This window comes from Numenius arquata, chromosome 10, assembly GCF_964106895.1.
Source record: "Numenius arquata chromosome 10, bNumArq3.hap1.1, whole genome shotgun sequence".
Lineage (NCBI taxonomy): Eukaryota > Metazoa > Chordata > Aves > Charadriiformes > Scolopacidae > Numenius > Numenius arquata.
This window is the reverse complement of record NC_133585.1, coordinates 23442486-23454395: the sequence shown is the minus strand read 5'-3', so window position 1 is coordinate 23454395 and position 11910 is coordinate 23442486. Positions and strand designations below refer to the sequence as shown.

At 48.1% G+C, this 11910-nt stretch overlaps 1 protein-coding gene across 2 annotated transcripts; it reads right to left on the bottom strand.

Moving 5' to 3' along the window:
- Nucleotides 1-1112: 1112 nt before the first annotated feature.
- On the bottom strand, nucleotides 1113-8974 carry LOC141469104 (estradiol 17-beta-dehydrogenase 11-like). 2 transcript variants are annotated; one of them, XM_074154424.1, is made up of 7 exons: nucleotides 8582-8974; nucleotides 6671-6778; nucleotides 5892-6023; nucleotides 4607-4713; nucleotides 3200-3337; nucleotides 2809-2925; nucleotides 1113-1665 (listed from the first exon to the last, which is right to left on the bottom strand). In XM_074154424.1, the coding sequence occupies exons 1-7, from the start codon at nucleotides 8789-8791 to the stop codon at nucleotides 1578-1580; spliced, it is 900 nt and encodes a 299-aa protein (XP_074010525.1). In that variant the 5' UTR covers nucleotides 8792-8974; the 3' UTR covers nucleotides 1113-1577. The 2 variants fall into 2 exon arrangements, with proteins under 2 accessions (XP_074010525.1, XP_074010526.1); XM_074154425.1 differs by lacking the exon at nucleotides 6671-6778 and having other exon boundaries at nucleotides 1120-1665; nucleotides 8582-8791.
- Between the last annotated feature and the right edge of the window lie 2936 nt (nucleotides 8975-11910).

The following is an 11910-nucleotide window of genomic DNA, read 5'->3' as shown; positions in this document are numbered from 1 at the left end:
TCCCCTACACCATATCCCCCAACACCACATCTAAATGACTTTTAAACACATTCAGGGATGGGGACTCAACCCCCTCCCTGGGCAGTCTCTTCCAGTGTCTGGCCACTCTTTCTGTGAAGAATTGTTCCCTAATGTCCACTCTAAACCTACCCTGTTGCAGCTTGAAGCCATTCCCTCTTGTTCTATTGCTAATTACCTCCAGCACCTCTATCTCTTGGATTGAGGTGCCCAAAACTGGACACAATACTCCAGGTGTGGCCTCACCAGTGCTGAGTACAGGGGGACAATCACCTCCCTACTTCTGCTGGTCACGCTATTTCTAATACAAGCCAGGATGCCATTGGCTTTCTTGGCCACCTGGGCACACTGCCGGCTCATATTCAGCCGCTTGTCAATTAGAACCCCCAGGTCTCTTTCTTCCAGGCAGCTCCAGCCACACTTCCCCAAGCCTGTAGCACTGAAGGGGGTGGTTGTGGCCCAAGTGCAGGACCTGGCACTTCGCCTTGTTGAACCTCATACCATTAACATTGGCCCATCAGTCCAATCTATCCAAGTCTCTCTGGAGAGCCTCCTTGTCCTCATGCAGATCAACACTCCTGCTTAACTTGGTGTCATCTGTGAACTTACTGATGATACGCTCTGTGTCCTTATCAAGATGAGTCTGACTTATAACCACTGAAGCAGACAGACTGCAGAATTTTAATTAGCTTGGATTATTTGCCTTGTAGTGTAAGGAGAAAAATAGTCCAACTTGGTCTGCATTCTCATGTAATAAATCACATGCTCTAGCACGTGTGAAATGAAGGAGGGCATCCAGTAATTTTTAGAGAAATACTACACTGTTTTCACAGGAAGGTGTTTGGGAATTTCAGATAAGCATTGTGCTAAATGATATGGGGAAAGGGTGTATTACTTGATACCGTACATTAAATCAACCCTGGAACCTGGTTATGACTTTCACTGGCGAAAGACATCTTTCTGTTAACAAACTGTATGTATTTGGAATAACGCATGGTGCTGATGTGTACTTGATAATCAATGTAAATTAGGTATTACATTACAATGAAGGCTGTATTATTTCAGGTACTCACTACAAAAGCACACAAAAATGTGACTGTTCATTAGAGCACTTTTTTTTTTTTAATTCGAAAAGAGAAATTGAGGGGAAACAGGCCACCTACCTGCTCTATAAATTGCTTCTTGCAAGATAGTTTTATTCAGGGATGAGTCCAGATTAGCATATTCTCAGGCAATGCCTTTGCGCTCAGTCTGTGCTGTCCCAAAAATGGGCTTTGCGGGAATTCCCGTGTGCCTCAGCGCCAGGAGATAGAGGCAACACGATGTACAGCTGAAGCAGCCCTTCAGACTTCTAGAGCTGTGTCTGTGCTTTGTTAACACTCCATGTTATACAGGTGTGTCCCTGCTGCAGGTGGGAGAGAAACCCTTAGGTGTGCTTGGCAATGGTGGCCTGGGAGCATGTGTCTCAGTTTGGCTCTGGATCAAACCAGCTGAACTACGCTCAGCACATGTTCTGTTTTCACTTGTGCCACTGGGAAATGAGAGTAATTTTTTGCTTTTCACTGGCTGCTTCTCTGCCCAACGACTGCATCAAACTTGACATCAGTCAGCTTTTTCAGAACATTCAGGGCACGTTCTGGAAACAACCTGAAAGAGATAATGAAATGAAATGAAGTGTAGGATAAGTGACTTAAAGTATGGGAAAAAGTAGCACCACAGGTGAAGGAAGAGCTGGTCTGGGACCAGAATGTGTGCACATACATGGACTGAGACCAAGACTTAAAAACCAGGCATTATTTCCAAAGTATTTGTAGCCCTCATCAATATATGAATAGTGCCAACTCCATCTCCTTTTATGACAACTCCAGGACAGGTATCTACTGGCCAATATTTGGGTTGCAATATTGCTGCAGGATCCAGGAAGTTTTAATATCGAACACAGATGCATGCATTTGCTTTCTCTTTGCTTTCAAAACCTTACCTGGTTAAATTGGGGAATCTTGGAGGGGGAAAAAAAGCCCCAAACATCTTTACACCTCTTTATAAAAAGAAATGTGGAAATATCTATTATGGTTAGATCCAAGTTTACTGTCATTCACAAACAGGAAATTAGTAAATGTTTAATGAGATACTCTAGAAGTTAACTGAAAACTTAATTTAGTTGTTCTGAAGTTAGTTCTAGGTTTGGAACCTGAAGTCTGATGAAGACACCACCTCATAGAGCAGCTACACTGGGCATTAAAGACATCTGAGAGGACAAATCTTGCTTTACATGGCAGAGCTAATCAATAGAGCCAATTTAAAGCAATTTTCCCAGCCTCTGTGACCTCAATCATTGATGTTGACATGAAGAAAAAAATACTCATAAGCAGCAGGTCATCATCTCTTTCTGAAACTTCTCTAAGGCTGCTGTTTCAGAGAAAGTGTTGTTTGCAGGCAAAAGGGAAAGGGCGATCTGTGAAGAAAAAGTGTTCTCTAGTATTCCCTCCCCCCCCTCTGCCAAATCCGCCTGTAGAGCAGTCAAGTTCTCCACTGAGAACAACTAGGTGCAGAAAGTGTATCATAATGACCTATGAGAGGACTCAACAAAATCTTTCTATGGATGATGTCTGTAGTTGTAAGTAGAAAAAAATCACTGCACTATTTGGTTACCTTCTGACGTATTCTAAAACAAAAATTGATCCTGAATCAAGTTACAAGTTTGTAAATCGAGGCTTGTACACTCAGCAAGTTTTATTTGATACATGTAGGGGTCTTTTTGTTTCTTTGGGTGTTTTTTTTCCTACTTACCTTTCAAGGAATAAAGCAACGCGTTGATTTGATGGAACAAAAACCATTTTCTGGTTGGTCAGTATTCCTTCCATCAGGGCCTCTACAACTTCTTCAATCTCCAAAATCTTTCCAAGCCTACACAGGAAAGCGTATGTGTAAGAGCTACGGTGGTAAAACATGGGTGGTACTAGCTGATGTAGGGTGTTTTGCATATGCACAAACTCAGGGAAGTCAAATGCAACCATCACGTGGGTTAAGGCACAATGCAGATTTTCTTTATCTAAAGCTATATACCAATTTATTGCCGGTTTCAGATAGTCACTTGGAGTACAAGGCCTAAAGCTGGGGCTAATATGTAGTGCCTTGATGCAAAGAAGAAAGAACAGGAAAGCAGAGTTGTCATAGTTACCTTGTACTGGGGTTTTTGACAAACCCCGTGTTTATAAAAACCGGGCAAAGACACGTAGTTTTTATTCCATCCTTTCCCAAGGTAGACAGCTCCTCTGTCAGAGCTTTATGAAATCCAACCGCAGCAAACTTGCTTGAACTGCAGGAGGGGGAAAAGCACAAATGAGAAGGCAGAAATACTATTTTTAACTTTCTGCACCTGGAAATGGCCTCAAAGGTCACACAGCACTGACCTGGAGGCAAAAAAATGTAATCCAGCGGAGAAGAAAAGGCAGGGAAGAATTCTAACTTCCCCTGTGCCAGAGTACCCTGTGCTGGATTAGATAGTGCTGCCTGGGGGAGTAATTGTGGGATGCAGAGCAGGTGTCTTTCAGGAAAAGTTGCCTTAGTGGTGAACAGAGGAATGTCAGGAGTTCTTAGAAAATGGTAACTACTGTGCATCAATTGATGGACCTCCTATTTTTCCCATGTGAGAAGGTTCTTAGGAGGAATTCAGCTTCACTCTGTACCATGAAGAGGGATGGGCAGAGTAGAAATGGAAAAAAAAATCTACTTTTTTTCATACCACACAGGAATGTCTTGTGACACTTGCACGCGAGTTTTGAAATAGAGGAGAAACATCCATGCAAAACTTGAGAAACATACTGCTTCAGAAACTGGAACAGGCCAGGAGTATAAATCAACTCCAAAGAAAGTGGAACCGGAGATTCAGTTATTCAGACTGCTATTGATTTGGACGGTGGAATCCCAGTAAAATCCCTGGCTGGGGAGTTCTCGCCTTGCCAACAATGAGTGACGCTCTAAGGAGGGTTCCCAGGGGAAGACTGCTCTGCCTGGAGCTGCTGTTACAGAGGGCTAGATCTGACACAGAATGACAATGGGCAATCCAACAGTTTTTCTGTTCATGCACAGTGATCTTCTAGATGTGTTTCAAGTAGAAAAGCAATTTTACCTCATGATGGCAGAAGTATTTCTATGCACTAGTCACTACGACAATGGTAGCAAGACCAAAAGCTACTCATTAGGAGTTTACTTGACAACACTACCACAACTCACAGAAGCGCTACTTTCTAAGAAGGAGAATGGAAGGGGATACCTTTGTTGCTAAGCGAAAGTCTGGATCAGTGAGAGAGAGAAAAAAGGAGAAGCTTGCATTAGTTACGTGTCACATGGCCATTCCTTCATCCAAGCATTGCTCCTGATGTATTCAGAGCTAATAAGCAAATCTGTGGGAACCTCCAGGCATCCTTAAGTAGTGGCTGTTGTGCTTTTTTCTACCTCGGCATGGTCCTTTGGACATTCCATATTCAGTGGAATGATTATTTTGGTCACTCTGTGCTTGCAGACGGCAAATTAAAGATGCAATTAAAAAAGAAAAAAGAAGAGAGAGGATTTTAAAATCACTTACCAATAAGCCACCATGAAAGAAGTCACAAAATGACCTGCTGCCGAAGCCACCGTGACAATGTGACCGTGGTTGTTGTTCATCATGGTTGGCAGAAAAGCTCTTGTGGTCTTAAAAGTCATTTAAATCAAGAGGCAAAAATGTGTGGGGAGAAAGGGGAGGAGGAAAAGAACAATGTTGTTTTAGGCATATTCGACACTGACCATGACTATCATTAATTAAGCAACTAATGCTACGTGCTGCACAGCCCCTCAGATTCTGAGAGCCACAGAGATCCCCATTTTCCGTTCAGGTGGTACAGCTGGCAACCTATTTTTCACATGGGAATGTTTCAGGAAGTTGGCTATAAACAGGAGCCGATTCTCACATCTTTCCTATGCTGCTTTTTAGGTTACAGGTGTCTAGCGGCAGCGCTGCCAGTGTCTCGCTCCAGCATGTACAATAAAACAGTCGTCAATCTGTAGCTTCTCTTTTCTTCTGCTGCAAACAAGAAGTCCTTAGCAGCCGAAACCCTCCCACTCTGTAGCCCCTCCTGACAGCTGCCCTACCCCAGGGGTCAGCTGTGGACCTGCCAAGGAGCCAGGACCCAGCTGGGTCACCTCGGCTCAGACTGCTGGGAGAAAGTCTGCAGAGGTATGAGAGAGGTGGCAGTCACAAGGAGAGGCAGGAGTGGTGGGAGAGGGGCTCGGAAGCAGCTCATGAAGCCAGGAGGGAAGGCGGCGACACACCGCATGGGGAAGAGCGCCCGGGGAGATGGGCCTGGGGGCTGCAGTCAGGGAGGGGCCAGTCCTCGCTATGCCCCGTGGCCGGGCTCTCCTGAGAGCTGCGGGGCTGTCCCTCCCCTGCTCTGCCCGACCTGCACCTGCCTGGCCATCTGGGGCATGTGCCAGCTGCCTTCTGTGCAGGTCAGCCGATAAAAACATTGCTATGTATTTTTCAGCTGTGTATTTTCTACTTGCAGGGTCTCGGTGCTCAGCTCCGGGTGCCCAAACTACCCTATGCAATGAGGATCCCTAATACACCCACCACAGAGACCAGCCTGCGAGGAGGATCCCTAATACACCCACCACAGAGACCAACCCACGCTCGGATGGAGCCAAAATGAACAAACTGGGCCAAGCTCAGATCAGCAAGAGGGTAATCAAGTTTCCCAACAGTCAGTCTAGCTGGGTGCCCCGAAAGGTGCCTTTGTCGTTCACTGGTAGCTGAAAATAATTGTTAGTCTAAATATGCCTCCTCAAAAATGCTCCCAGAGAAAGGTAAATATGAAGGTGGTAGTGGCGCTTACCCACATGTGAGCAAGAATGTTGACTTCAAACATCCTTTCGATCTGGTGGTCCTGAGTCGAGAGCAGGTCGGCAGCTGTAATCACACCAGCGTTATTCACCAGGATGGAGACATCCCCAATGTCCTTCTTCACCTTTTGGACAGAACAAAACCAGAAAGGTGTGTGTCATTTGTTATTAAAAAAAAAAAAAAAAGAAAGGCAAGGCTGTGGAAAACGAGCAACAATTAATTTAATTCTTAACGTTGTTGCTTTTAGGGAGAGGAAGATCATGCTACGCTTCCAGATGTGGTAGGAACTGTGCAGTAGTAACCATGAAATCTGGTTTAGATCTGATGCTTCTCCCTTAATTGCTGCCAGTGTGTATAGTCTTCCACGTGTTGCCCACAGACACAGTATGCTCTGTGTAGTCCCAGTTGGGCCAATGGACGTGCAGACTGTTTTGAGGCAGCTGGACCATGTCCTTTACAAGGAAATGTTTCAAATGTCCCCAGTGTTGTCCGTGTGCTGTTCAGGAAACTAAAAAGGCAGAAGTTCCTTCAGAGACCAGAAGTCTAAAGAGCAAACTTGGCAATGAGGCGTGATATACCGGAGACTCGCAAAAGAGAATGAGACTGGCTGTCATCTCAGAAGTGCTACTTCACTCTCCGTATAGAATGCAGCAACAAGTGGGGAGATTCCAAGGGCTTGTAGGGTTTGCATACAATACCTCTTGTTTTCCTGATGATTCTGAAAATCGAGCACGTTTGGGTAAGCCTTTGGACGTGCCCCTGCTCCCCTACCTTCTCTGCAGCACTGTAGATTTCCTCCCTTTTGCTGCAGTCCACCACAAAGGCTTGTACGGTGGCTCCCAGCCTTTCGCATTCTGCTGCCGTGTCCTCAACGCCGTGCTGTAAGAGGCAGAAAAGAAAGACACACGTGTCAACTGTACCCTGCCCACGTGTTGCTGCTCGGGCACCGACCAGTTAGAGGCTGAAGATTTGTCCTGATCACATAACCGCTGCCAAGCCCCTGAACAGTTCATGGCTGCCCAGGGACAGAGCTGTAGCCGGGCTCTGTGGGAGGACGAGTATTCCAACCTTAAATTTTGGACGGGTGTGGAGCGCCTGGCAGAAAGGGAATGTAGCAACGGGAGCAAGTTTGCCTTGGTAAAGCATCCGTAGCTCGGCTGCGGAAGGGGGCACTCGGAGACTTTCTTAGCACAGCAGGCAGACACCGTGACTGTAAGCAGAGCTCTTAAAACACAGGCCCAGCTGACAGCCCCAACAAATGGAAAGTGGCCCTGTGCATTCCTGTATTCAGAGACTGGATGGGAGAAGACAGATGTGCTCCAAAGCACACAGCATAGAGGGACGTTTCTGACAAGAACAATGTTTGACACACACAGAACAGAAGCTCCCCTAAGTCATTATATCAACCCACTGAGCGAGGGCCAAACTGACTTTGCTGCAGCCTTGTCCCTGGGTGCCAACGGGGACCTGTTCAGGGAAAAGCCCCAGTTCACAAATGGCCTGGGACAGATGCTGTGCAAGTCCCTGGGGTGGGTGACCGGGCAGCTCCAGCTGCTGCTTAAGGCTGATGGCCCCCAGGAACGAGGCCTTTGTCAAGGCAGTTGGACCGGGGAAACATACTCCTAAAACCTTTGGCATCCGCCACCTCCTTTGGCGCTGTATTTCAGTGCCTGCTTACGCCCACCCTTGCAACGTATTTCCCAGTACCAGAGCCAGGGCTCGCTTGCTACTAAGTTTATTCCTTTTTCCCCCCATTCCAGTGAACACAGACAACACAACAGCAGCCCTTTACACACGGAGAGACTGGTACCATGCCTCCTCCCACCCCTCCGGAGCGGCCTTGGCTGTAATGGATAGCATGAACACACACTGAAAATACTCGGCAATATCCTCCCTGATTATGCATCCCCTTATGCTAGGCTTGTCCTGGGTTGGTTGGCTGGTTTGTTTGTGGTGGGCTGGTTTTTTTGCAGCTTCAGGTAGACCTGAGAAACTCCTCTGCGGTTTCTGATCCACGGTGTCAGAAACCTTTTCCGCACGCTGCAGCCCAGCCACTCACCCCCTCTGTACAGCCCATCGCTCCCACGCACACCGCTTTGCCTTGATCCCTACTGACTGATACTCTGTGTATTTGTACCTGTCCATCCTCCGCTTGCCGAGGTCTTTTTGTGCTCTAGTGAATTAGCTGAACTAGAGTTTGGGCTAGTGCCCCAGAGGGCAGCAGGGCTTACACACAGCACAGCACAGCGATGCCTGTCAATAGGAGTACAGCGACACATCTTCCAGCAATGTACACAAAACATCTGGGGCTAGAGAGAGAGCGAGCAGAAGGTAAACCTGCTTCTCTGTAGAAACAGGCTTCTGGTGTGAGCGTGCCTTTTCCTTCCAGCCCAGGCAGCGGTTCCCACAGCGGCTTGCTGACCACCGCCTTCCTACCTGCGGGTACTCTTTGACGTGATTAGCACAGAGTCGCTCTGGGACCTGGACATCCATATCATCTGGTGGAAGTGGGGCCAAACCCTCTCCTGGTGCTCAGCATCCCTGTCGGTGAGCTGACCGTGAGCCGAGGGTGCCGATGTGGAAGGAGGTGCTGTGGGTGCAACCTGTATGCAGCCCTTCCCACACTACTGAAAGGCAGCAGCCGCCGAGATTAAGGAGTCAAGACATGAATTGTATCATTACCTTATTGATGTCCCACAGAACCAGCCTGCTTCGACGCTTGGCAAACTCGAAGGCAGTCGCTCTCCCTACGCCATGGCCAGCACCCGTGATGAGAACGAGCTCTCCGCTGACAGACTTTCTCTTCACAGGGACAAACAGCTTCACAAAAGCCTCTAAGTAGGAGTAGATGAGCGTACCGAAAAACAGGAGAAGGTCCACAAACGGATTCATCGTTTATTTGAAAATCCTTCGATTGTAGGACTGAACTTTAACCCCTCTCGACGAGGACGTGGGTTGTTGATTTACCAGCAGCCCGCGACCCGCCGGAGCACGCACCGCTCGCCCTGTCAGTGTCGGGCCTCTGCCCGGCAGGGCCCATCCCCTCGCCGCGGCCCTCCCCGCCGCCCGGGCCCCGGCCTCCGGGAGAGGCGGGGCCGCCACGGCCCAGCCCGGGCCGCCGTCAGGACGGGAGGAGCGGCAGCGACCGACGGGCCGCGCGCCTGGCCACACCTCCCAGGAGCGCAGCAACCAATCAGAGAGCGGCGTTTGGGGAAGGCTCCGCCCAATGCGAGAGGAACCTGTAGCGGGCCGTTGGCGGGCGGTTCCTGCCCGGGCGGTGGCTCGGCGCGCCCCGCCCCGCCCCGCCCTGCCCCCGCCGCCTGGTGCCTTGGTGTGGGGGTCGCAGTTCGGCGGGGGGGCGGCCTGCAGGTACCTCCTGTTCTAATAGAAGGCATTCTGATCCTCTCGTCATGGAGAGGAACAACTGCGGCTCGGTGAGTGTTACAGCTGGTAGGATGTGCTGAACGGAGCTGTCAAAGGAGCTCCTGCTGTCAGCGTGGCGACTGAAGTGTGGCTCCTGGGTGGTTTCTGTCCCTTTGAGGAAAGTGTGGCTGGTGGAGCTGTGCAAAGAACTCAGCGTTTTGCCCTTGGTTGTGATCTTGCGGGGTGGCATCTGTTGGTGTCCCCCCTGTGACTGTTCTTTCTCTGCTTTGCTTGCCCCAGCACAGGTGACAACACGGGAACCTTGCTGTTTCTCTCCCAGGCCCTCATCTCGAGAAGAGCAAATCGTGTTCTTATTTGTCATTTGCTGCAAGAGGAACGGAAGTGGCAATGACGTTGCTCATCCAGTTACTGGCAAGGACATCTTAAAAATCACTTCAACTCTGCATTGTAATTCTGTCCCAAATCCTGCTCTGTGACTGCCCAGTCACTCAGTCTCATGAGGTCCTTGAGTTCTTTTCATGCTGAGTCCAAGTCCATCCTTCCTTCCTTTCATACCTGTGCTTTGTCAGCAGACTGTGTCACTCACCTTCCTCTTCCAGGTCATGTAACGAAAGCTGAATGGCACAAGTCCTTTCAACTTGTGGGACTCCACAGGTGAGTGAGCTCTTGGCTGGCTCTTCCCTCTTATTCTGTCTTTTAATTAGTTATCCCTACCCAGACCTTCCATCTTACGGCTGCTTAGTTTCCTCAAGTCCTTTGGAAAATGGCATTGACTGCATGAATTGGGTCATCCATATCTAACTGAGTCTAAATTGCACAACTAACACTTGGACTTTCTTGTGTGTACAGTAGTATCCAGAACCTTAACCAGAATAGAAATGCTTATAGCAAAGAGAGAAAGTTAGTTTCAGGTGGTCCATCTGGCTCTAATAGTGTAACTGCGTGGTCTTATTTGAAAAGGATTGCTGACCTTACGCTTTTGCTTTTCAGTTAGAAAACTAGATGTAGGAAGGTCATGTTCATAATTTTACTTACAGATTTTTTTGAGCTGCATGGGGAAGAGTGAAGATTATGTGAACGTCTGTCCTCTGACCAAAATTGGTCTCCAGTTAAGATTAGAGTTGTTCAAAACGATTTTTTATTGTCCCAGTGGTTTGGCTGCACTGTTACTCATCTTGTCTGCAGGAGGCTGGGTTGGCTCCAGCAGAGAAATTCAGAACTAGGCACTTCCTACTTTCCTCTTGAGACTTCATTCTGTTCTTAATTAGCACATCGGCGTTTGGGCCAGACCCTAATTGCGGGGCTCAGCAGTGCTGTCATTTCCCTGGCACGGGGCTCCAGTCAGTGCTGTGGCCGAGACGGAGGAGGCAGGGAGGGCAGAGAAGCACCGACTCCAGGAGACACCTCAGAGGGAGGCAGAGCACGAGGCCAGAGTCACTAACCCAACTCATAAGGAGCCTTAAGCCAGTATGTGACTTCTTCATGACTCTTCAAATTTGGGACTTGGCTGCAGGCAGCTCTATGAAGCTCGCTCACAGGGGCTCCTGCTGGGCACCCATACTCACCAGACTTTGGGATAAGGTTCTGTTGTTTGTTGTGGCCAGGAAGAGAACCAGGAGCCCAGAAGGCTTGATGGCTCAATTCTGTCACTGGTGTTCAGGAGGTGAAGGCTTAAATCCTTGCTTGGTTTCTGTTTCTTTATGCCAAGCAGAAGACTTGCAGCCATAGGAGACACAGAGAGGAAGCGTAGCCACGTATGGAGTAGTGTACAAATTGTGTTGCTTGGTAATACCTCTGGGCTTTGAGAGACTGGACTAGATCTGGAAAAGCAGGAGTAAACACAGTCTCCCTTTCCTTGGGTGTAAGTGTGCTAAGAAACAGACTCTGCAGAAGAGCGCTGTCTGTCGTTCTCTAGATGGACTTTGTCTTTCAGTTTAATGCTGCCATCAGAATCTGAATGATGCTCAGGGCTAGTGGGAGTAGCGGGCCAGGAGAGGCCAGATGTCTTGTCTGATGTGTGCTACTGGAGCCAGTCCTTCCCCTCTCTGAGAAGAGGGCCTCCTTGTCAGGATGTTATCTTGGGGGTCTTTTTGAGCTTTTTCTTTGGAGTCATTGGACCACACCGTACCTTTGACCAGGGATTCAAGCTATGAAATATCAGAAACATGAAAGGTGTGTACCAGGAGAGGCAAAGCTGGGTGGAAAGTTAAGAATGTTTGCCAGCCATGCAACAGACAACTGTCAAATACCTACAAATAAGTAAAGTACCGATTTAGCCTTTAGGCTCCAGTGTTAAGGACAAACATCTGGGCCAGCGTGCTGCTCTCTCTGAAAAAGCTTTTGAAGCATCTGTACTTTTAGACTCTTTTTGACTCCTCGCTAGGTAAGATTAGGTGGAAGTGAACATAATGTAAAACCCAAACAGATGTGCTCTGGCTTCAAGTGTCTCACAGATGTGACAGAAGAGTCATCTTAGCAAGAGGGCAATATGCAACTCAAAAAAAACCAAAAAAGGCAGGGCCAGCAAAACCCTCACAATTTGGCTTTGATTTTAAATGGAAACCATGCCAAAATATTATTTAATTTATTAAACTACTTAAATTATTAAGCTTTTAACTTTTTTTTTT

What these genes read in the sequence shown, in the direction of transcription:
- LOC141469104 (XM_074154424.1), bottom strand. Translation starts at nt 8,791, where the DNA reads ATGAATCCGTTTGTGGACCTTCTCCTGTTTTTCGGTACGCTCATCTAC. An exon ending in TTCTGTGGGACATCAATAAG is followed by an intron (nt 6,779 to 8,581) that starts GTAATGATACAA and finishes TGCCTCTTACAG; the next exon opens with CACGGCGTTGAGGACACGGC. An exon ending in ACATTCTTGCTCACATGTGG is followed by an intron (nt 4,714 to 5,891) that starts GTAAGCGCCACT and finishes ATGACTTTTAAG; the next exon opens with ACCACAAGAGCTTTTCTGCC.